General features: G+C 37.4%; 1 protein-coding gene across 1 annotated transcript in view; it reads left to right on the top strand.

Moving 5' to 3' along the window:
* Positions 1 to 25,550, top strand: part of Tll1 (tolloid like 1) — a 195,492-nt gene that overhangs the window by 137,400 nt on the left and 32,542 nt on the right. Inside the window, exons 11-15 of the mRNA XM_034520913.3 lie at positions 2,561 to 2,677; positions 3,773 to 3,918; positions 19,636 to 19,831; positions 21,547 to 21,672; positions 23,484 to 23,644. Coding sequence (XP_034376804.1) covers positions 2,561 to 2,677; positions 3,773 to 3,918; positions 19,636 to 19,831; positions 21,547 to 21,672; positions 23,484 to 23,644 — 746 coding nt within the window. The remainder of the gene's footprint in view (positions 1 to 2,560; positions 2,678 to 3,772; positions 3,919 to 19,635; positions 19,832 to 21,546; positions 21,673 to 23,483; positions 23,645 to 25,550) is intronic.

The raw sequence follows: 25,550 nt of genomic DNA, 5'->3' as shown, positions 1-25,550 counted from the left end.
TTAAGCTTATTGATTCCACACAACATAAATTACTGAATTTGAAATTTAAGGATAATAGTTTTGATAGATTACATATGTATATGGAGTGCATTGCGTGTGCGTGTGCATGCATGTGTGTGTGTGGTCTCTTTCCTAATGAAGAAATGTGAGTTATCAGGTCCATCTCTGTTAGCTGCCTTCCTGTGACAAGCAAATGTACTCTCCTCCTATAAACATCACAGTTTTGTTTCTTGAAGAATCTTTCAGAGACTAAGAAGAGTCACCTGTAGTTTGTGTCGGTAACTGCAACTCAGACTGCTGTTCATGAATGTCTGCTCCGAGCTTTAAACCACAGAGGATGCAAGGAGCTTGCATGAAGCAGTGTAATGCTGCCCTCTGATTGCTCAGAAGTGGGAGGAGCTGAGACCCCCAGCCACAGGCCAGCAGCTCCTCAGCACTGATGTTCTTTCTTTCCCAGACTGTAGAGTTCCCTTCACTTTTAGCCATATCTTTGCTCACTTGAGGTTTTCTCCAGTACCCGTCTTTAGCCTTAGCACCTGAAACCTGCTGAATGGACATTGCTGTACTTGATATGAAAACTACCTTAGCAAGTTTGTGCCATCTGTGGAAACACTACAAAGCAAGAACAAAAAAAGAGTCAAACTGATGTAATACTTCAAGTCCAGGGAAACAAAGCACTGTTTCTAGTTTCTCAGCCTATGTGAAATAACGTATTACACGCATAGCTGGAATTCCAAGAAAGCACTTCAGTGGCTCCCAGCTGGGGAGTCCAATCTGAATCTGTATTCAGGAAAGCACTTCATGGGAGAGCACCATCTGCTTCCCTGGTTCAGTGCAGAGGGGTCCACCAGACCTGACTCAGTGTGACGCAGATAATGTGTGAAATCTCTCCCTAGTGTTCCTTGAAAGATTGAGCTATGAATGAAATAGCTGACTGACAGCATCAGCTCACCAGGAAAGGAGTTAGAATCACAGAGACTCTGGCTACCACTTCACACCCTCCAAGATGGAGGATACATTTGAACAGATATGTCCGTAGTTTGCATGCATGTAACAGTGAGTGCAGTGCTGTCCTTTACCACATCTCTTTAATTTAATGCATAGTTTCAAAGGTATTTCTTTACCTACTGACCTTTCCTATGAACTTTTATTTTATTCAAATTATTTTTTTTACTTTAAATTTATGGGTATGTTTGTTTTCAGCAGTCCACAGACCTGCACGGTAATTCTGGGAGTTTGTGCTCTGTCTCATACGTTAATCTGAGCCAACAGTGCATACGTGCTTATACATTGTGGTTATAAATGTGAGTGAAGCCTCACCAATGAGAAAGGAGACTAATGGAGGGAAATTTAGGTCATGATGCTGGACAGATGCTGGACTAAAGGACACAGGGATTGAAAGGAAAAGAGACAGAAGGAAGTGGATATACAGGACGATAGGATAATGGGGAGGGGTGAGATGAGACAGAAGGAGAACACACTAAACACAGTTCATTCAAAATTGCCACAGTGATATTTAGTAGCTGTATGTTAATTTAAAATAAAAACAAGTATAAGAATGGTTAACGGTATAGTATGATTGTAGAGTTATTTTATATCATGTGTAAGTGTGTGTGTGTTTAAAGATTTGGATCATGTTAGTGAGTCTAAGGAAGGGTGACATGGAAGGAAGGACTAATTCTGTGACTTTGCTCATTGTCCCCCAATAGCTCATACATATGTACACAGAATACGGTCAGCATTCAGAATCAACTTGATATGACTATTCTGGTTACAATGCCACAGACTATTATAGTTTTATTTGAGACAGGGTGTGTGTTAATAATATAAGACACCTAGAGCATCTTACGTATTTTGTTCTGAGGTGTTGTCATTACCTTGATGAGGGAAGAAACTTCTCGTTGTGTTTGGAGCATATCGTACCCTTCTAGGGGTGATCACGTTGATAATTGGTCTAAAGTCTCAGGAGGACTTGAGACTTTTTTTGTTTCCCATAGAGTCACAGCATCATCTTGAAGCATCACGTGATCTTTTATGAATTTGGGAGGTTAACCCTTAGTTCTTTAGCAGATAATGATATGGCTGTCAGTTGACTGAAGATTTTGAATTTGTCTGAAGAGAGTGCTTCATTTAAGAGATATTACGATAAAGTTATGGCTCTAAAGCAGTGCTTCTCATCCTTTCTAATACTCTGACTCTTTAATACAGGTTCTTCATGATTTTCATTGCTACATCATTATAAGTGTAATTTTGCTCCTGTTATGAATCATAATGTAAATATTTTTGAAACTTGAGGTTTGCCAAAGGGATTGCCACCCATAGTTTGAGAACCACTACTCTAATTGCCAGAAATTGTGCATGTATATGTAGATGTTTATGTAGATGTAGATATAGATGTAGATGATGTATGTATATGTATGTGTATATATATGTATATATATGTATATATATATATATATATATACATATATATATAGTGCTAGTCTAATTCAATGCACAGTGTGTAATTTAATACATATTCATATTTAGGAACCTCTTTTTATTCTTTAATTTCTTTTAGGTAGATTCTGTGGGGACAAAGTGGCTGGAGTCCTTACGTCTACCGACAGCAGACTGTGGATTGAGTTCCGTAGCAGCAGTAACTGGGTAGGAAAAGGGTTTGCAGCTGTCTATGAAGGCAAGTCACATTACGTTTAGGAGATCACTTCATTCCCCAGCATCTCAACAGAACTCAGTTTCCTTTCATTTCATTAAAACAATATGGGAAGCTTATTTTGCCATTATATAATTTTTCTGAGCCAACATATTGATGTTCACAGGATGATTTTAATATAAATACTCGACAAGTTTAAATGGCAAGAAGAGGTTTTCTAGTGTAAGTGACACAGTAATAAAACAGGCAAGACAAAGCAAGTAGACAGCGTTTCTTATGTTTGTTTTATGTTGCTGTGAGATGCTAAGAAAAATTAGAAATTTTCTTTGTACTGAATTTTTTTTTTTAAATCTATTTGACCTCTCTAGTGGTAAAATACCCCATTCTAGGGAACTGTACAGAGGGTGATTGTGTACAGTTCTGAAGAATTCTTTGTCTAAATGGGAGAGTCAGCATGTGAGAAAGAATTTATTACATGCGTTTGTTCTACTTTCTTTTAAAGACAATGAGCTGGCATCCAGCTTTCTGGCTGTAAACCAGCTTTTTGAGTGGGTTGTTGGGGGATAAATCCCTTCTCCATACAGGAGATTACATCATTACATCGTTTCCAAGACAGGAGAGTCTTACTTCCCTTAAAATTTTAAATAAATGGTAGGTTTTGTTTTAAATATTCATGTCCTGCCAGGGGAGGGGATTACTGGACAGACCCATGGATACTGCACACCACTGCTGTCGGAAGCTGCAGGGGCTCTGCTCAGAGTGAAGCTTCTTTGCTAGTGAGCTCTTTACAAATCGTCACAAGGAATCACAGAAAAACTAAGTGCACAATGACATTACAAGATAAATAAAAACAAAAATCGACTTTAGTTTTTGTTAGGGCGCCACAGGAATGAAAACTTCTACACTCCTTGGTTGGTCATCCTCTAATGCACACAGTTAAGGGACTGTGTTCATTCTATAATCTTGGTAGCACTCTAGCTGCATAGCCTTCATTTTCTTTATGGCATGGTCTTTGCATTCTCATAGAAAACTAACCTGCAATACTTTGAAGAAAAGTACGGGCAAAATGACCTGTTGGGTGGGACTTAATTGTTTGTTTGTTTATTTTGCCTTCTTCAGCAATTTGTGGAGGGGAGATAAGGAAAAATGAAGGGCAGATTCAGTCTCCCAATTATCCGGATGACTACCGACCAATGAAGGAGTGTGTATGGAAAATAATGGTGTCCGAGGGCTACCACGTTGGACTGACCTTTCAGGCCTTTGAGGTAAAATCTTTTAGGGAAACTTCATGGCTGCATGTTCTCTATAAATGACAGCAGCATTTAAGGTCTTCTTCATTAAGTCAGAATAGAAGCAGAGAATCACCCTTTTAATCAGCGAAGAAGCAGAGGGTAGCCTATAAAACGTAACATCAAGAGAGAAAGGTTTTTTCCTTTTCGCTTGTTACAGACATTTGCAAGAAGATTAAAGTGAGTTTACATTAACTGTGCTATTTGAATTAGAATGTTTGAAGTGTTGAGGATAGCTTTTGAAGATTTTTTTTTTTAAGGAAATACATAGGCCTCTGTCATGAGACTGCTTGGAGGGTCTATTAAATCACAGAACCTTTGTTTCCCCTCTAGAGGTTTCTTTTTATGTTCTGATGGAGCACGTTTTTTAAAAAGAGTTTTTATATGATTACAAAACTTGTTTATAGTGAATATAATATTCTAAACATTCTTAGAAGCTTTTAACTTCATCAAAAACTATTTGTCAGTGCTTTGGGGAGATAGCTCACTGGATAAAGCACCTGCCTGAGGACCAGAGGTCTGATTCTCCAGAACTCACATAAAAGCTGGTGTGGAGGAAAGTCAGCTATCTGTGATATCTAGAATCACTGAGCTTTGGATTCAGCAAGAGAACCTGCCATAGTAAATAAATGTTGAAAAACAGAGTGGTACCTACTTCTGGTTTCTACATGCCAAGACAGACAAACACACACAAGTGTTTATACACATGTGAAAGCACACAAGTGCCCATAGACATGTGAACACACATATAGATAAGCATATATACCAAACCCATACATACATAAACATGCAAAAAATTACCACTGAGATCACTGGCATTTTTATATTGTTAAGTAAAGAATTAGAATATACCAAGGCCAATATGGACCAAAACCTGACTCTGAGACTACTAACAAGATGATTATACCCTTCATATATCTCCCTCGCTTCCTCCTTTCCTTTTTTCCTCCATTTCATTCTCTTTCTTTCCTACTTCTCTCTCTCATCTTCTCCTTCCCTCCCTCCCTCCCTTTCTTCCTTCCTCCCTTCCTCCCACCCTTCTTTCTTTCTTTTCCATCTGTATTACAATAAAAACTAAGAAAGGAAGCAATTAGAAGTAAAGATATGGAGGCACGATTTTAAGGACTCTGTAGCATGCTTTTTGGTTAGTCAAAGAATCTAGAAGTAAGAGCTCAAAGTAATGTGGAAAAGACTAATGATTGGGCATGATGGGCCTAAGTAAGAGCTGGGAATCCAGATGTCATGACGGAGGAGGATTCTGAACTGACAAGAATAAGCCTGACCCAGAGTTCAAGCCATCAAAATACAGAGGCTCCCCTGCAATCACTGGTGAGGTATACTACTTGGCTCTGAGAATAAAGACTGTGGTCATGTCTTTGTCACCATAGCAACAACATCAGGGGTGCCTGGATGACATCTCTGAAGTTAAAGCCTCTCTGGTCTCACCTTCAAGCCTCTGTGATTCATCTTTGATACCTGTGTCTTCTCTCTTGCATTTGCTACTTTATTTCCCACACACATCTTTCAGCATGAAAAATAAGTCTTTTCTATAGTCTATGCTTCTGACAACTTTGCAGTTTGGAAATCTTGGTTATGAAATTGATTCACATTTGAATTTTATTATTTTAATTTTAATAATAAACATTATTCAAATATACTAGCTTACAGTGAAGAGTGAACTAAAATGTCTGATTAAAATGTGTATTACTTGGGTGGTAGAGATGGCTCAGTGGCTAAGAACATTTGCCAATTTTGCAGAAGACCCAAATCTGGTCCTTTAACCCTCATCAGAAGGCTCACACTCACCTATAACTAGGGTTCTGGGGAATCTAATGCTTTCTTATGGCCTCTACAGACAATGCACATACACAGTGCACAGACATGCAGTCAGAACTATAAACATCTACATGAAATAAAAAAATAAGTCTTAAAAATATATACCTAAGAGTTCCATTGGTATTTTCTTATATATTTAATTTAAGAGATGAAGTATCATAAAATGAATAATTCAGTAAATGATGAAATTCTTTTATTATAGAGATGATGTCTAAAATCTGAGAAATCTGAGGATAATGACTTGGCTCTTCTGAAGTTTACTTATATCAATTAAATCGTTAGTGAGCAATTTAGTAGTAGCAATTGCTAAAGAAAATTGCTAAAGGATGACCCCAGACTTAGATAGTATGCAAAGACAAATAACTAAATCTGCATGTGGGGATCAACCATTTTTCAAAATGGCTACCCGAGACAAAGGCTCACAAACCTTCCTACAGGGAACCAGGGGAACTCTCTAGAATAATTAGGTAATCTAAAATTTCATTTTAGGTGCTAGGGCCTCACAGGTAGTTAGTGGTCTGCATTCCTATGTCATGAATGTTTAACCATAGGATGGGATAGGTTACCCAAAACATGTGCCACATCCTGAGATAGGATATTTTCCCATTTTTATGGTTATCTTCAGACTGTTCTTTGGGAGGGGTTTTTATGACCTTGTTTCTGCATTTCGTGGTCTGTTCCTGGAGCTGGTGTCTTATGTTCTAGTTCCTGAGACTTATGGTCTATTCCTGGAGCTGGTGCCTTATAGCCTTCATCCCCAAAACAGGCCCAGTTTATAAATGGAGACAAATGGGGTTTATGATGTCCTTTCATGATCTTCAAAACTAAGATGGTATAAAGATAATATTCTCATCTTAGACACTTACAACTGTATGTACATAAGTCATTTAATTTTTGTTGATTGGTGGAATGATTTAGTGACCACTGTGCTTTTGGGGTTGAGTTTGGCCGATATAACATTTTATTACTAAATTTAATTTTCTACCCTTTCTTCATTTTGCCTTATTTCTATTGTTTCTACCTCAATTTATGTACTGAATACATTTTCTTAAGTGACTGAACCTTAGCCTACAATTCCTTTGATTACATACTGGTCCCCCTCCTCTCTAACTCATTTCAGCACTTGACGTCAGCACTCATCCAAAAAATGCCATCAAGTCTACTCCATCACGTGAACAATGACACAATGGTTTATATCAACTTTTTTATTGGATATTTTATTTATTTACATTTCAGATGTCATTCTCTTTCCCCATTTCACCTCCCTAGAAGCCCCCATCTCATCCCCCTCCTCCTTTTTGCTTTTATACCATTTTAATTACATGTAACTATTAAGGTCAGTTCTAGGTTGAGGGTCTAGCAATACAATAGATGCAAATAGGGCAAACAAGCAAGACAATAAACACAAATAGTCAAAGAACAAGCAAAACAATAAACAAAGTTCTGTGAACACTCACATGATCACTGTTTCTAAGAGTTTATCAGGATGACCAAACCAGTGCCCTACCTTACCCCTTGCTTGGAACTCGAGGTAACAAAGAACTGCAGACCTTAACTCTTGATCTACATTTCTTATTTTGTACAGTATAAACTTTGTACAGTTTAAACCATTCTTACCCACAGTTATCCCTAAACCATTACACAATTTTGTCCATTGCAATTATGACTACTTGAATTTAAACCAAGAAATTTATACTATGAAAATATATAGATTTGCTTTATGTTTCTCATTGAAATATGATCACATAGAGCGGAGACCTTTCATATGCTAAGGGTACCTTCAACACCAATGGCTCTCTGAGTAATGTAAATGATGGCTATCTGTTTGAGAGTGTGTGGAATTCAATGACTGGAAATGTGTATAATTTTTTTTTTTTTTAAGGAAAGGTACATGGATTTCAATCAGAGTCTACTGTAAGAATAAATAGGAAAGCTAAATTTATGAAAGACTCGGTCTACTCTCTGGCTGAATTTAGACTAGATATCCTCAGTTCTAAAATAATTCAGAAAGGGCAAAGACTTAGGTATCCTGATAAACCCTTAATCTCCTAGGAGAAGGAACCAAGCCTGGGTAATTTTATTTATGGAGTCTGAATTTTGTACTAATTAAAAGCAAATTGGCATTGATATCTATGCACAGTCGATTCTGGTTTTACTTGTTAATTTTCCTACTCAGTAAAAATTATAGAAACACCAAATCAATATTCTACTCCTGTTTGCAGATTATTTAAAGACACATGCCAAGTCCCTTATAAGCACATTACAAGTTATGATGAGCCTTACTAAGCAAATATATGTTCAGATAAACTTCATTCAGTCATGAGTCATAGCGTTGTTGGCTGTGAGCTCAATACTAATGAATTGACAATATAAATTAAAGTATCCTGAAATAGCAATATACTTAAAACAAAGTTGTGGTGCAATGACTGTGGATAAAACATCTTGTGACTAGAATCTCACAGAAATCCAACACTGTCTTTGGCAAGGAGCAATGAATCCATAATTGTTAATTCATATCTTCTCAACAACTTTATAGAATATAATAAGTACTTATACTGTGACTATACGCAGATCAGCTGTACATGTTTCCTTAATCAATCTAGTAGATATTTAATTTACTACATTTAATTATATGTTTATATTAATCTATTTTTTGTTTAGACATATATTTCTGTGGGGCCTCTGAAAAATATATTTGGTTTCTAGAATCCACATTGTAGATTATAGCCTTCTATAACTTCAGTTTTCCAACCCAACCCCAGACACTAGGGATGCATGTGGTGTATATATGCAAAGAAATAATCATATATATCAAATAAAAATAATGTAAAAAGGAAATGCTTGAATACTATGTTTACAATATAAAGAATATATCTTTTATTTTAAATTTTTATTAATTTATTTTTTAGGACTTAATACATAAGAATTATATCCATATCATAACTTTTCTTCCCCAAATTACTCCAATATTTTCCCCTCTCCCTCCCTCATCTATGATTTATTACTGTCACACATATATATGCATGTCTAAGTATACTTATACATATATATGTACATATTTGCAGATGTGTACACTCAACCTACTGAAGGTCTTTAGCATTTGTTGTATTCATGCATATGTGGCCAGGGGTAACTATTTGGGATTGGCCATCTGATGTGGGATCTTATCTCTTGAGGAAACTGATCCTCCCTCTCTCAGCCCCGATTAACCACCATGCTTTTCAATTAGGGTGGGACTATATGGAACACCCCTTGTCCAGGTTGCTGTGCTACCTGGTGATGTCATAATGCTTGTCTTGTCTAGGCAATCATGTTGTTGCAATTCTGCAGGTGCATTTTTCCTATCATGCCTTTGGGACACTATCTAGCGGCAGCCATCCTGGGCTTCTAGGTCTTAGAATCTTTCTGCTTCCTCTTCCCCAACATTCTCCTAAGCTTAGATGTAAGGGTTGCATTGCACAAGGATCAGTGAGAGTTGTCATAGTCACTAATTCTCTGCATTCTGACCACAAGTGGACTTCTGTAACAGTCTCTATCTGTTGCAAAAAAGAAATTTTAATGAGGTCCAAGAGGTACACTTACCTGTGGGTATAAAGGTAAATATTTAGAATATAGTTATAAATGGTACAGACTTAAAGAAAATAACAGTAGTAGGTTCTTTCAAGACCATGATCTCTCCAGTCATGGGTCGTTGGCTAGCTGTACAGTTTCAGGCATGAATATCCCCCTATTGAGTGGATGACCTTAAATACAATTAGAAAGCTTCCAGTTACCCTAAGATAAAACTGCTATTATTGTGCCATTGAGAAAATGTTGATCGCCTAATTGTTGTATCTGTAGTTTTTACAGCTAGGGAGGACTACTGATTAATTCCTCTCTCTTAGCAGCTTGCTTAGTATATTCAGACGCTATGAAGCCAATCCTCTGGGAGAAGGCTTTCAGCTCAGTCTCAGCTCAATTCCTTTAACTCCTGAGTTTGAAGTAGGTGTTGCCTTCAGCAATATGGTCTTTCACACTGGGGAAGGCAACCAAGGACAATAGGAATAGATCATAATGTTTGTAAAGTGCCTTACATTTAACTAAAAAGCGACTTGAAGGAGTTATTTCCAAATTCATGGATTTATGTTAGATAATCCATGGGCTTGGGGAAACAACTGTAACTCTGTACATTGTAACATCACTTAAATAAGTAGGTATATACCCAATGCAATGTATGTATGCATACACAATACATATCTGTAATATATCTAAAGTAAGCTTGTAAATGTTTCCCTGTTCTTTTTGTTTCAAACATCCTTGGTGTTACATACCTCCTTCTTCTACTTCTTTATTTACCTTTCTTCCTGCTTCCCAATTAGAACACCTCTATTATATCCATCTACCCTCATCCATAGCACATGTCTTCTACTGCCTGACCCCCAGAAGATCGCTTTCCCCCATCTCTGTTCTTACTTTCCTGTTCTGAGGTCACTGCAACTCATACACTCAGATTTCAAGATTTGGGACTAGGTCTGGAAATAAGAAAGAATTTTCAATACTTGTCTTTCTGGGCCTGGGTATTTCATTGTATTTACAGCTGAATAGAATTCTATTGTGTATAATATGTACCACAGTTTTCATAACTCATTCATTAGTTTAATGGATGACATTTAAGTTGTTTCAATTGATTAGCTTTTGTGGATAGACCATCAAAAAACATGGCTGAGCAATCTGTATTCTAGGATGACAGGGATTTTTGAGTATATATCAGGGAGTGGGATACCTGGGTAGTATCATAGATTTATGTTTTAGCTTTTTCTCCTGCTTTCCACAGTGGCTGTACCAATTCATAGTCCCATCAACAGTGAATAAAAGTTCCCCCCTCCTGTTCCTTCCTTACTTATCAGAGGATTGCTTGATAGTAGCCATCTGACTAGGGTGAGCAGACTTCTCAGAGTAGCTGCAATTTGAATTTACCTAAATACTAAGGATATTGAATAATTAATAAGATATTTCTTATCTAAACTTCTGTTTATTTTGAGAATTCTGTTAAAATACATAGCCCATTTATTTTTTACTGAGTCATTTGTTTTCTTGTGTGTTTTTTTAGTTCTTTGTATATTTTGGATATTATTCCATTACAAGATGTAGACAGAAGTCTAATTGTATGGTTCCACCCATGGACATTTGGTTTTCCCAGAGCCGTTTGTAGAAGATATTGTCTTTCCCTCAAGTTGTGTTTTAGGTATCTTTGTCAGATATGGCCATAGTTATATGAACTCATGTTTGGGGTATTTTTTATTTTTTTTCTACTGATCTATATCTCTGCTTTTGTACCCATATCATACTTTTGTATTATAGTTTTTTAACAAAGCTTGAAATGTAGTATACTAATCCTGTGGCATTATCGGCTACTTTGGCTGTCTTGGGTCTTTCGTGGGCTCATATGAATTTTAGGATTCCTTTTCAATTTTTGTGAAGAGTATCATGGAGATTTTGATTACAGTTACACCAGTCTGTAAATCATTTTTGATAAGTTAGTCACTTTCACAGTGTTAATTTTACTGATCATGAGCATGGAATGCCTTTCCATTTTCTAATTTTTTTCTCAGTCTCTATCTTCAATGATATATATATATTTTTTTTTTCATTATAAAATTCTACTTTTTTGGTTGGGTTAATTTCTGGATATGTTACTATTTTGAGGCTAACGTTAATGGTAATGTGTTCATGAGCTCTTTCTTAATGTGCTTGTTACATGTATATATGAAGGCTAATGAAATTTGTAAGTTAATTTTGTATTTTTCCACTTAGTTGAAAGTTTTGAATATTCCTAGTAATTTTCTGATATTATATTTGGGATACTTTATGTATATTATTGAAGCATCTACACATAGGAATACTTTGACTTCTCTGTGGCTTACTTGTATCCCTTTAATATCCTTCTCCTGCTCTTTTGTTCCAGTTAGGGCTTCCAGCACTTGGCATATCAGATGACAAAAAGTCAAAGATGGTCAATAAAATAATTCACACTGGATATAATTTTATATAAAAAGAGTTATTCACAATGATTCAGATTGGCTTTATGCTAAAAACCAGTTTTATATTTATTTATCTCACTTTTTTTCATTCTTTCAAAAGTGCTTCTGGTTTTGTATTTTTATTCTCTATATGACTTTTATCTCCTTCAGATAAAGGGCTATTAAGATAAAACTGTTCCAAATTTGATTGGCATCTGTTGTAAGCATTCACTAACTGGCCATCATTTATACTTTTGTGTTACTGTGACATAGTTTTACTGTTCACATTGCCACTTCCTTTATTATGTAAATACAAAAAGGCTGCATAAATTTATCAATGAACTTCACATAGCTTTTTTCAGGAATAGACATTAGAGAACCTCACTGGTTATACCATTTGGAAAGTGCTATGTCCCATAAACTTGTACTCTCGAAATACATAGATTGAGACTTCACCTGCTATGTTGATTTTAACATTTGGAGTAATTAGAAATGATTTGGTAAAGTCTCTTGAATGGGCTCAGGGCCCTTGTGAAAGAGATATAAGATGAAGGCACAGTGAACAGTCATCCTTTAAAAATAACATCATCATCAGGTAATGAATATGTCAGTACCTTAACTATAACCTTGTCAGTTTCCAAAAATGAGAGAAACAGTTCTGCTGTCCACAAGCCACTTAGTCTGTGGGCTATGACCTTAAAAAAAATGCATCCTGCATAGACCAACACTGGAGGTTTTTTCTTCTGCTACTGAATATATTGCCTCTTAACACCAACATAATATGTGTTTGTATAATAACATAATAATAATAATTAAACATAATAATATGTTTGTATGTGAATATGGAATTAATTTGTAACACTTAAACCCCTTTCATAAGCAGTATTATCAGTAAAGGATCTGCTAGTACTGTTTTATTTGAGGAGTTTTTGGCGTGTACCACTGAAGCAGAGGAAAAAAAATTGGAGACTGGAGATGTTTACAGGAATAGCTTCAAAGAAACGCCAGTAAAGCAGAAAGAAGTAAAATAAACCCAGAGCTTAGTTTTGTTTAGAGTGAAATCTCCACATGCATTAATTCAAGTGGGATTAAGTTGGAGGGACTTGTCAACATTGCTACACACCATGGTTGGATGCTACTTCCCTTATGTAAGCCAGATATGTTTAGCAGCCCTGGCTGTCCTTGATATAAGCTTCAGAATTCTTAGCTATGCATAAGCTTTTGCTTTGCTGTTGTGCTTGGCAGAAAGCAACTATTTTGTTTCTTTAAATATGTTTCATTACCTTACAATAAATGAATATGCTTTGTGAATGAATGTAGTAATAACCCAGGACAGGAAGGCGTGCTAATTAGTTTATGGTTCTCTGCTGGTCATTTACTTACTGTTTTGGAGTGTTCAACTAAGAATATAAATTGGCTAATTTTTTGTTTTGTTTTGTGAAATTTAATTTTTTTTATTTTTTATTGATTATGTTATTTATTTACGTTTCAAATGTTACCCCTTTTCCCAGTTTCCCCTCCACAACCCTTCTCTCCCCTCCCCCTCTTCCTGCTTCTATGAAGGTACTCCCTCACCAGCCCACCCACTCCTGCCTCAGCTTCCTAGCATTCCCCTACCCTAGATCATTGAGCCTCCACAGGACAAGGGCCCCCCCTCCCAATGATGCCTGCTAAGGCCATCCTCTGCTACATATCCAGCTGGAGCCATGGGTCCCTTCATATGTATTCTTTGGTTGGTGGTTTAGTCCCTGGGAGTTTTGGGTGAATTGTCTAATTTTTAATAATAGTTTTTGTCACCATTTTCCTCAAAAGCAAAAAAATAACCATGCAGATGTTGATTTTCTTGTTGGCCCCAAGTTCCAAGGTTACTCTCTGCACCAATGGTCCCAGGAGTGGGGAGTCAGCCCAGATGACATTTGTGTCCACAACAGTAGTGCTGGCTTGTCTCTGACCAGCATGGAGAAAACTGCTCCCGTGTGTAAAGCAGGTTACCGCGGCTCCTGGCTGGAGTCAGTAGGAGAAGCCTTTCCTCTACCTGTGAGTTTTTGTCATTAGTTGCAGCCCGTCGGGTAGAAAGTGTATCTGGACCCCCATCCTGGGGAGTAAGTCTCAACCCGACAGAGGGTAGGAACATTCTAGGATGACCATAAATGAATGGGATATCCAGCCCATCTCTTAGTCCACCATTTTTCGGGTAGTTCATGAATACATTTTGGCCCATTGGCCTAGAGGAAGACCCTCTGTCTATCAAGAGTTGGGTGGCTCCAAGCTGCCCCATCTATCTCAATAGCTGTCTTCATACAGAGCTAGTATCTTCAACATTTGGGGTGTTTTTCAAGGCCTGGGATTTCCTGGCCCTGGCTTCTATTTGTTAGGGCCCTCTTGGACCCCGAAGCTGGCTCTTTACTTTCAATGTGCACACTGGTCTTTTTCAAGGAGTTTCTTATATCCCTTTGATTGGAGTCCCTCTTCTCTGCTTTCTGTAAATTCTTTTCCTGTTACCTTTCTTTTCTTTCACCTCTCTCTAGTCTCAGCAACTTACACTAGACCTTTTATCTTACACTAAACCTTTTATCTTCTCTACTCCTATTCTCTAGACTTACACTAAATCTTCTCCACTCTTCTCTACTCCTCTTCTCCATTCTTTTTCTCCACTCCTTTACTCTAGACTTACACTAAATCTTCTAATGACTTATCTTGTAGTCTCTCTAGCCTCCCTGTTTAACCTCATGTGCCTTGGTTAAAATTAGTGGGGTCTCATGTTCTTACACAAGATCTATCAACGGGATCTGGCGTGGACCTTTGGGTGTCCCTTACCTTCTGTAACCTGCTGTTGACCACGGCCTGATCAATTGATGGGGTGCCTATGTCTGAGGGAACATTTTTTTCCCAGTATCTTCTCTTGCTCTTCACTCCTGAAGACCAGAACCTACAAGGGTCTTGCGGAAGAAAGGCTTTTATGGGGGGAAAGGTATTCTTCTACTAGGTTTATCTAGGTGACTATATTGGGCACTAGATCTAGGTGCCTGAGGGATCTTGGCCTATCTATTGCTTTGATTACTAACTTACTTTTTACTATAAATTTGTATCTGTACCAAAATGGAGGCCCATTCTTTTGGCTCTCTGACTCAGGACAGCCTGTAACTTCTTGTAGTAGGCAACCTGCCTGACCTGTCTAACCTGTCTGCAGGCAGTTTTGTTGGTTCAGAGTTTCTAAACTGGAGTCATATCACGTGACTTGTCTCAGCACTACTTATTTACTTTTCCTTTTTTTCAAAATCTCAGCGCTATTCACTCACTATATTTTTAATAAAAAATATATAATTATAACTCTCAGGTGAATAATCTTGCTGGGGCTGTTTGTCCAGCTGCCCTGGCTCCACTGCCAGGTTTTTAATTACCTGGGCCCTATCTATCTTCATAGGTGGCAGGTGGAAAGCCACCAATTAGTTACAGCAGTGACCCCGAGGTCCCCAGTACAGTCACACATACACCAAATTAGGTGGTGGCCAACTTGCGTGGCTGGGTGGTTCAAGGAGACTGTGCTGGGGAACCACAAGCTGTCTCCCACCAAGTGCCGGCTGGGAGAGAGTGCCCTCCATTTGGTGTTACCTGGAGGATACCCTACATGTGGTAGGCAGGCTGTCCAAACACGAACCACGGTGGGTGCCCCTTACTAAAGGACCTGCCCGCCTCTCTGCAGCAGTACTCTTGTACCGGCGGCTTCATCTCTTTCTCTGCTGGTGATCATGTTACCTATTTTTAACTCAAGATGTTTAACACAGTAGATTAACGGCTAACATACAGACGATTTGTCAAGAAAACACAAAAACCAACACAGATAGTTTACCCCTCTCATGGGCAGCACATAAACCAGGTAATACAGACAGTTTTCACCCCTGTCACAGGCGCAGACCAAGTTACACAATAAGGGTATAGAAAAAGCCAGAAATCCACCTGCCTCTGCCTCTCAAGTAAGACTCCAATAACCAGACAACGAGGTCAGTCTTCACAGATTCAGATTTAACAGATTCAGACAACTTGGCCAGCCTATGCTGGACCAAGTCTACCAGATTTCTAACACACCAGCAATGAACAACCCAAAAATAGACACACTGTCATGAGAGCACAACAACCGCTGCCCTAGGCAGTGGTGGCCATTTCTGAACTTCTCTCTGTCCCATTGTTAACACACAAAGAGACTAACAAAAACCCGTCACAAACACCAATGTCAGCCGAGAGGGATTCCACATCATCTCTGGCACCTAGATGAACCCCCAAATGTCTCTGAGGGTGCGGCAGCTAGTGACTCCCCAGCACATCTGCTAATCACTCGTTTATCTCTTCTCGAGACAGAAATGGTTTTCTGCCCCTCACGAGATAGAAACAGTTGCCAGTCTAAACCGAAAGTGCACTTTTCAGAAACCAAATAATTCAGACAGACGGGCACAAACAACTTAGAAACCAAATAACTTAGACAAACCTAGACAAAATGGCACATGAGAAATCAGACGATTTAGATAACCCAGCACATGAAAAATCAGAAACCAGGCAATTTAGACAGAAGGTCACACAACAACCAGACAGAAAGACAGAAAACCGCGATGTTCCCTTACCTCCCAGTGGGTTCTTGGATTAGGGTGGTCACAAAATCCAGGACCAGCCCCCAAATGAAGACCCCCAAACTCAAGAGACCCTTCCTCAAGTCTAAGGTAATCATGACCACCCCAAAATCACAAGAAACCATACCTGGATGTAATCAGCAGAGGTTTATTTGAAAGAGTTGGCTAGCCAAGGTCAAAATTGCTCTTCCACGCAGGAACAGAATTTTGACCGAGGTGTCTTTATGTGTATATATATATATTTACTATCATAATCATTTTCAGATGTACCAGTCAGCTCTGAAGACATACAGACAGATAGCATTGTCAGACGAAACATGTTATATTTAGGAATATATATGTGCATACATATATGCATGCAACAACAGTTAGAAGACAGGGGTTTTCCATGAAGAGCTGGCTGTCCTGGAACTCACTATGTGCCTCAGGCGGGCCTTGAACTCAGAGATTTGCCTGCATCTGCCTCCTGAGTGCTGGGACTAATGAAGTGCCTCACCATGACAAACAGGTGGGAGGAGGTGATGAATCTGAAGGAGAGCTAGGAGGAAGAGATAAAAGGGTTTGGAGGAAGGGAAAGGAACAAACTTAATAATTAAATTGCAATCACAAAAATAAAAATAAGGAAAATAAAAAATTCATCACAGTGTTCTGAAGCCTGGTTCTAAGCCTCTTGTCTTGCAAACTAAAATTGTATTTCCCATAAATGACAACTTCCCTTTTCTTTTGCCTCCAGTCCCTTCGAACTCCAATTTTTACAGTGTCTATAAACTGGAATAATCTAGTATCTTGTGCAAGTAGAGTGATTCAGAATTATTTTTTAGCTTATTTCACTTACCCCATAGTCTTTAAGTTTCATCCATAACAATGTTTCTTTCTATTTACAGGGTAGATTTTCTTTGTTTATTCATATATCAATTGATGGACATTATTTACATCTTTCCACTATTACTAGTCATTTAGCTTTGAACATAGACATGCAATTATAAACACATATGTTTATGTACATGTGTATATATAATATATGTGCATATATGCATTTATATGTAGGTATGGGTGTGTATGTAGGTGTGTGTGTGTGTAGGTATGTGTATATATAGGTTAGTGTGTGTGTGTGTGTGTGTGTATGAACATATAAAAAGCATAGCCGGGAATTGTGTGTCTGGTTGGACCTTGAGTCAGTTCCTGGTCCCCTTCCTCTGAGCCCTCCTATAAGCAGTCACCAGGAAAGTATGAAGAGGGTGGTTTGTGGTTTGTTTGACTTCTTTGGTGCAATTTACAGTACTTTAGTTCTCACTAAATAGAAACCATTCACCTTATCCTTGGTTTCCATGAAGCAGCTGTTGAAACCATGAGTCTCCTCAATAAAGTTCAATAAAGCACTGAGCCCCTCCAAGGTTCTGAACTTGTTAACCTTCTTTGTGGATTTGCTTTCCTTCAAGGGGCAGTTAAATATCAACTTTTGAAAAATACGTTCAACGTTCACCTTTACTTTTAAAATGGTCTCTATGGATATTAGATCTGTTTACATTATTCTAAACTTGCCAGATTCATAGAGATTTGTGCTCTGGAGACCTTAAACTCTGGAAGCAATCAACAATGCTATTATCAAAACACATTCATCTTATGTCAGTTGTGCATGGCATTGCATCCAGAACCTAGCTCTTCAACTATCTCTGTATTATGTTGAGAAGAAACTGCCTTTTTGTCTTTTGATTTATTTTTGCCTTTATTTATCTTTGGCTTTCTTATCTTTTTCATGGGTCTTATGGTTATTGGCTTAACATCCATGGGCTTGATGTAGCTTCTTATTCTTTTAAATTCATCTGTATATATGCGATCTGTGAGTGTGTGTGCAGCACACAGTTGCAGAAGCCTATGATTATTGCAAGAGGGAGTTAGAAGGCATGGTGTGGGAGTTGCAGACAGCTGTGAACTGCTGTGTGGATGCTGGGAGCTAAACCAGGGTTCTTTGCAAGAGCAACAAGTGCTTTTAACCACCAATTCTATCTCCTTAATCCAATTTTTACCTTCTCTAGCAATATTTAGATCCATCCCACATATTAGTTGATAAAGTAATGTAACGTAGTTGAAAATATTGAATGCATAATGTAAATTAATCATGTTTTCACTTATGTTTGATTTTGTTGCCCCCAAGTTGATGAAGTACAGTTGTAATCAGGGTCAGTGGAGGAGATTCATTGCACAGGCTTTACACTCAGATTAAACCTGAAAAAGTATGCAAACACCAGCATTCCACTCACAGATAATGTCTCTGAGATTAGTGCTGAGAAGCGACATAGCATTTCTGAGAACTATAGACTTATGTACATGAGGCTAACTCCTTATGCTATGCAACTGCAAATGTTTACTATGTGTGAATGACTTTGCATTTCTACTTGATTATTCATCAGTACCAGATACATATTACGTAGTACATAAATAATGTCAGATCTTAAGTAGGTACTGGTGAATATATAAATTATGAAGTTAGTAATTTTATAAATTTTTCTTTGGAAATATACAATTCTATTCAAATTTATAAATGTAACTAAGTGAACAGTGAATTTCCTATAAATCAAAAATTGAAGGGATTTCAATTAAAAGTTAAAAAATACCAAATGAGTGTTAACAATAGGATGCAATATATTATCTTTTCCTAAGCATAGAGATAACTATTTTTAAATCTTGAATAGTGCCTCTGTTGGTTTAATCCTGGTTAGTATTGATTTTTGAAAACAGTGCTTAAACTATCATGAAGATATGAAATATGTATGACTTGACTTGTATTTGATATTGCTAAATTTTAATCTACATGACTTTTAATGTGAAACAAGAGGATGTTGAGTTTGAGGCCAGTGTGGAATACATAACTAGTTCCCAGATAACCTGGGCTATACAGAGAGACTCTACCTATCAATCAATCAGACTTTATCAATCAATCAACTAGACTCTACCAATCAATCAATCAAAGAAACAAACGAATGCATTTACCTTCTGTTCACTCAGGGTTAGGCAGATATACTGTTTCTAGGATTTCTAAAGAAGAGTAAGAACTCTTATGTGTGCAGTGTATCTGTGAGCTCATATTTAGTTGCATGCTTTTCATTTTGGTATCATTTTCCATATTAACACCTTGATGCTATGCCACCAAGAATAGCAAGAATAACTTTCCCATTCCACTTGTCTTATTAATATCTCTTAATGAAACAAATTATTTCTACAATTTCCCATTTTAGATTGAAAGACATGACAGCTGTGCCTATGATCATTTAGAAGTTCGAGATGGTACCAGTGAGAACAGTCCACTGATAGGACGCTTCTGTGGTTATGACAAGCCTGAAGATATAAGATCTACTTCCAACACCCTCTGGATGAAGTTTGTCTCTGATGGCACTGTGAACAAGGCAGGGTTTGCTGCTAACTTTTTTAAAGGTAATTTGCAACAGCTTAGTATTTTTTTGGTGGGGGGGGGGAGGTCAGGGCATTAAGCTTTGAGTGTTGGCAGAATTGGATTGGAGATCATTGAAAGTTGAAATATGTCCTCACATCCTATAACTAGGGTGTATTACTGGGAAAAATAAAACTGATTTTATTGCGAAAGTTACATCAAACTTATATATAAGAAATATATAGGCATTTATTTGAAGTATATCATGTTTGAATAAAAATAGGAAGAATAAATACACTTTCCTCTGCATGGGCTTTTATAGGAAAAATGGGTTAATTTATGTATGCCAAATTCACCAACAGATATCTAAGTGTTTTCATTATTTAAATAGCACAATTGATTTTCAACAAGAGTTGCTCGGGAATTTGCTATATAAATTGGAAGAAAGATAAAGTTATCACTTCAGCTATATAAATTCATTAAAATACATATTGACACCGGGCAGTGGTGGCGCATGCCTTTAATCCCAGCACTTGGAAGGCAGAGGCAGGTGGATTTCTGAGTTCGAGGCCAGCCTGGTCTACAGAGTGAGTTCCAGGACAACCAGGGCAACACAGAGAAACCCTGTCTTGAAAGACCAGAAAAAAAAAATACATATTGACATGGTAAATATTTTTCTGGATATGTCATATGTCACAGTGATAGAAACATATTATTTCTTGTGATTGTATGTTTAGCTGTCAAAATGCTTAACATATTTCTGATGTATGTCTCCATAAGGTGCTTGTAGTTATGTAATCCATATTAGTTAATTTATGAAGAGTAAAATTATAGAGTACTCTGTGTATATTTAAAAATTATAGAGTACTCTGTGTATATTTAAAAATTATAGAGTACTCTGTGTATATTTAAAAATAATGCATGTTTTATCTGCATCTGAGAAAAATTGGAGTGAAGTTTATTACATATTAATATTTATTCATTATATAATATATACAATTGATGTATTTTCTATATGTTATATTTTGTACATTAAACAACACATATATTTATGTAAATATATGTTCTTAGGCTAAGTATTTATATTAAAAAACACCAAAGCATGAAAAGATCTAGAAAACTACTAAATTTCATTTTTTTAAAATTTATAATCACTACAATTTATGTCTTGATGAAGACGTTCCCTTAAATCAGTATGTGTTTGTGTGCATGTGGTATTTGTGTGTTTGTGTGTGCGTATGCTGGAAATTAAGCCCAGGTTTTCTCATATGCAAATCATATATTCTCACACACAAATCATATAGCCTCGTATGCAAATCATATATTATCATATGCAAACCACATAGTCTTGTATGCAAATCATATGTTCTGCCACTCAGCTGTGGGTCTCCAGCCTTTAAAAGGATGTTCTGAGATATAGTTAACAAATTTTGCTGTGAAATCCCTAAATGCTGTGCTTTTTAAACTTAATCCCAAAATCTCTCTGGGATTTAATGATCTCCGTTTGCCCTTAAGTTCAGAATCAAAATGCATTGTGTGTGAGATACGATGCCCTCCAGTTGTCCCTGCAGCAGGTAGGCTTCTAGTCTCTTGTGAGGTTTAGGTGGCCATACCATGCTATAAGAATAGGTCACACAGCCAAGGATTAGAACCTTTGTCGAGAGATGAGTTGTCTGCTTTATAAAGAGCCACTAAGCATCATATTTCAATTTCTATTTCAGTAAAGTCCAATTGTACTATATCTTTCTTGATTTTATAGAAGAAGATGAGTGTGCTAAACCTGACCGAGGAGGCTGTGAGCAGAGGTGTCTTAACACACTAGGCAGCTACCAGTGTGCCTGTGAACCTGGCTATGAACTGGGGCCAGACCGAAGAAGCTGTGAAGGTAGTGCCCCCCCCCCACCCCGCTCCTCTGCTTCCCTCTCTCTGTCTCTCTCTACCTTCATTTTCTCTGATAGCAACCATTGCTGACATGAAAACCCACCTGGTTTCTTGTTATTGACCTCCATCCTTTCTTTTTGGTTATGAAGCATGTATGTGTTTATAGCTCTACTTTCCCTGGCATCTGGCTCTGTGTGCATCCATCCACCCATCCCCTCATCATTTCCTCAGTCATGTATTCTCCCTCACTGTATCTATACACTTGGCCTTCCATGTATGTATGTGCTTATCTGGTACCCCCCAGAGGTTGGAAGAGGATGCTGGATCTCCTGTAACTGGAGTTATAGATGATTATAAATCATCATGTGGGCGATGCCAAATGAACCCACATTTTCTTCCAGAACAACCAGTGCTCTTATGCACTAAGCCATCTCTCAAGCTCCCTTCCCTCATTTTACATTGGCTTCATCCCTCAGAGTAAAGGCAGAAAGTATTGGCTGATCTCTTCCCTCCCTTCAATTTCTCTTTCAGGATCTCTGTTGTTTCACCTTCACAGATATTCACCATGTATGTATGTATGTATGTATGTATGTATGTATGTATGTATGTATATATGTATGTATATCACACACACATATATATATATACATACACACACACATATATATATTTCAGAGTCTTACCACCAAAATGTAAATCTCATGAAACTAAGCCCTTTTTTTAATCTACTGTGATTACATGTAAGTACCAAAGGCAGTAAAACTTCTTGTTTCATGTTTGCTGCTGTATGTTGCTGGCTTTTTAAAAAGACCCTGCCTCCTTATTTCTTATCAATCTGAATTCTTGTTTGGTGTCCAAGTCTCTATCCTACATATTAAACTACCAGCCTCTTCTCTGTACTGGGTACAGAAATTAATGACATAGAAAGTGAAGTATTTTTAAAGAACACATTGTGTATCAATCCTAAAATAACACCACTCTTATTAACTATTCTATTTCTGTCTGCCTCTCCAAGCCTTTCGTCGGCATATCCTATCATAGGCAGTGCTGTACCACTGAGCTGCATTCCCAAGATTAACATGACTATTCCTTACATATAGTTCCTAGAAATAAATTTTTCCCTCATAGTCATTTATAAAAAACCCACTTAAAACAAGAGTATGAGTCATTTTAAATATTGACTAATATACTATAAAAAACACACACACCTATGATTATATAAGCATATAATCTGAAATAGTGTGTTTGGTCTTATTTTATCAGAATATTGTAGACTATCTCAATATATATCATCTATCTATCTATATTTATTTATCTATATCATCTATCTATAATCATGTATATATCTATCAATCATCTCTCAATCATTTATCGATTTCTATTTATCCATCATCTACTGACCAGCCATCTATCAGCTATCTCTATATACGTTTTCCTAGTAACCACAATTATATTAATTTCACAAAAATAATTTTATTTAAATTTTTCAGGCATCACAATAGTCTAAGATATTTTTCATGGATTTAGAAGAAAAGGAAACTTGGACCTGATTTTATATTATCCACTTAAATTTTGAAGCAATTTAAAACATTGTGCTGTGGCCATAATTTGCTTTGTCCCAAGCTATTGATCAATAGCTATGAATGGGATTTGATGATAAAATTCTTTAACTAAAACCTCAGGACAGATCCTGCAGCTTCTAGAGTTGAGGACTAGAAGCTGCCTCACTTTAAATGTGGAACCGGTACCTGGTGAAGAGGAGGGGCTGAGAGGCAGCACCTTCATCAAGAGGCACTCTTTCTTCTTCTCTTCCAGCTGCTTGTGGAGGACTTCTTACAAAGCTCAATGGCACCATAACCACCCCTGGCTGGCCCAAAGAGTACCCTCCAAACAAAAACTGTGTGTGGCAAGTGATTGCTCCAAGCCAGTACAGAATCTCTGTGAAGTTTGAGTTTTTTGAATTGGAAGGCAATGAAGTAAGTGAGCAATGTCTACAACATCTTTATCAAGTTTTTGAGACCCCCTAAAGGCAATCTGAGAAGCTTAAAAGAAAGAGGAGAGAACACAATGCGTTTTTTATAAATACCCTCTTTATTACTCTACTGTTCCTTTCTGCAAACACTTGGGGGTGTGTTTTAGGCTGCAGGGAGTGCTTCAGCGACCCCTGCCAAGGTGTCCCACAATCAAGCCATGCTACAAGGGGGCTTTGGGAAGCTGTTAGAGTCAGAGAAAGAGAAAGAGAGAAGAGAGAAAAAGCGAGAAAGAGGAGAAGAAGCCAGCCAGAAACAGGTGGGGGAAAACAGGTGAAGACAGGGGAGGGGAGAGGGAGGGGAGAGAGGGGAGAGAAGGGAGAGAGGGGAGAGAGAAGCAGAACAATTCTTTTAACAGTGAGCCAGGCTCCTACCTGGCTATTGCTAGGTAACTGTTGAGCAGAGTCTATAGGAAATGCTGATATAATTCTCCTGGTGTGGGACATACTTAGATTTGTGTGGGAGATCAACAATGACCAGAAGGAATTTTCAGTTAATTTGATGTCCAATATTTAGGATAAAGCTTCCACATCACATAGATCTTTCTAGAAAAATCAAAAATAAAAAGCAAACAGATTAAATCAGAACAAAAACATCCACTTAAAGGTATGGTCTACTTTCGGATATTAGTACAGTTTCATATGTTTGTAGTTTTTGATTATGAGTTGTGTCTGTGATTTACATACCAAAATGTTAATTTCAATCTAAGAAATTATCAATTTAGTGGAAGTTATTATTCATTTTCAAAATATAGTTTACTAGGCTGAAGGCTGTTTTTTGACAGATGACCACATTGAAATTTGTGCAATCCCTTATTTGGAAATGTCTGTGGGTTGTGCATACACATAGTAAATACAGGTGCACTCAGTGCCTAGAAATGATAACAAGGAAGGCCAGTTGGATTTTGGATTTACTGGATTATTTTTATGAACAAAGATATAAGCATACTTTCTTTGATGTTTCATTTTTTCTGTTAATACCACTTTCCGATTCCTTTCTTCTAACTTACATTTCCAAATTTATATTTCATTAACCATTATTTAATTCCACTAACTATAATGAAAATTCTTCTTCATTTATATTTAATTGAACATGATTTAATTACACTAATTATAGTGAAAAGTTACTTTGCCTTTATTGCATACCTAGTAAAACTTGTCAAACATGGGATGAGAAATGTTTGTGTGCCCCTTAGCCATTGTTAATTGGGGATTTTTATAGGTTTTCTTCACAACTTTCTGCTGTACTTATTTTTGGCACTTGTTCCTTCTTTTCTCTGCTCTGTTTACTGCTTTTTAAATATTATTTGTCTCTAGTAATTCAACTTATAGTTATTAAGGTACTTTTATGCATATATAAAAAATCCTTTGGAGACTTTGAAGTAAACATGGTGGGTAAGGTTTGGGTGGTAAACTTAGGCACTTTGAAGAAATGTAGAATCACAGAAATTACTTGGCTGGGATAAGTAGAAAGGTGATTCAGTAATGCACCTGTCATGCAACAATGGGGACCTAGCATCTGTACCTAGCACTTACAATGGTCATCAACGCTAAGGGTCCCAACACTAAGGAGGCCAAGACACACAGGAGGATCTATAGGGCTTTTGGGCATTCAGTCTAGGTTAATTAGTGACCCTCAGGTTACATGAGAAACCCTAAAATAGAAACATAAAAGGAAGTGAACAGCCGATGAAAAATGATAACTAAAGTTGATATTTGACCTACACATGTGCATGGACACTTACAGATACAATCACGTGAAGAGACAGACACCACACACACACACACACACACACATACACACACACACACATACACGCACACACACACAATGCACATGCATACACACACAT

Source organism: Arvicanthis niloticus, chromosome 16 (genome assembly GCF_011762505.2).
Source record: "Arvicanthis niloticus isolate mArvNil1 chromosome 16, mArvNil1.pat.X, whole genome shotgun sequence".
In the NCBI taxonomy this organism is placed as follows: Eukaryota; Metazoa; Chordata; class Mammalia; order Rodentia; family Muridae; genus Arvicanthis; species Arvicanthis niloticus.
The sequence above is the reverse complement of the archived record's forward strand: the minus strand, read 5'-3'. Positions and strand labels throughout refer to the sequence as shown.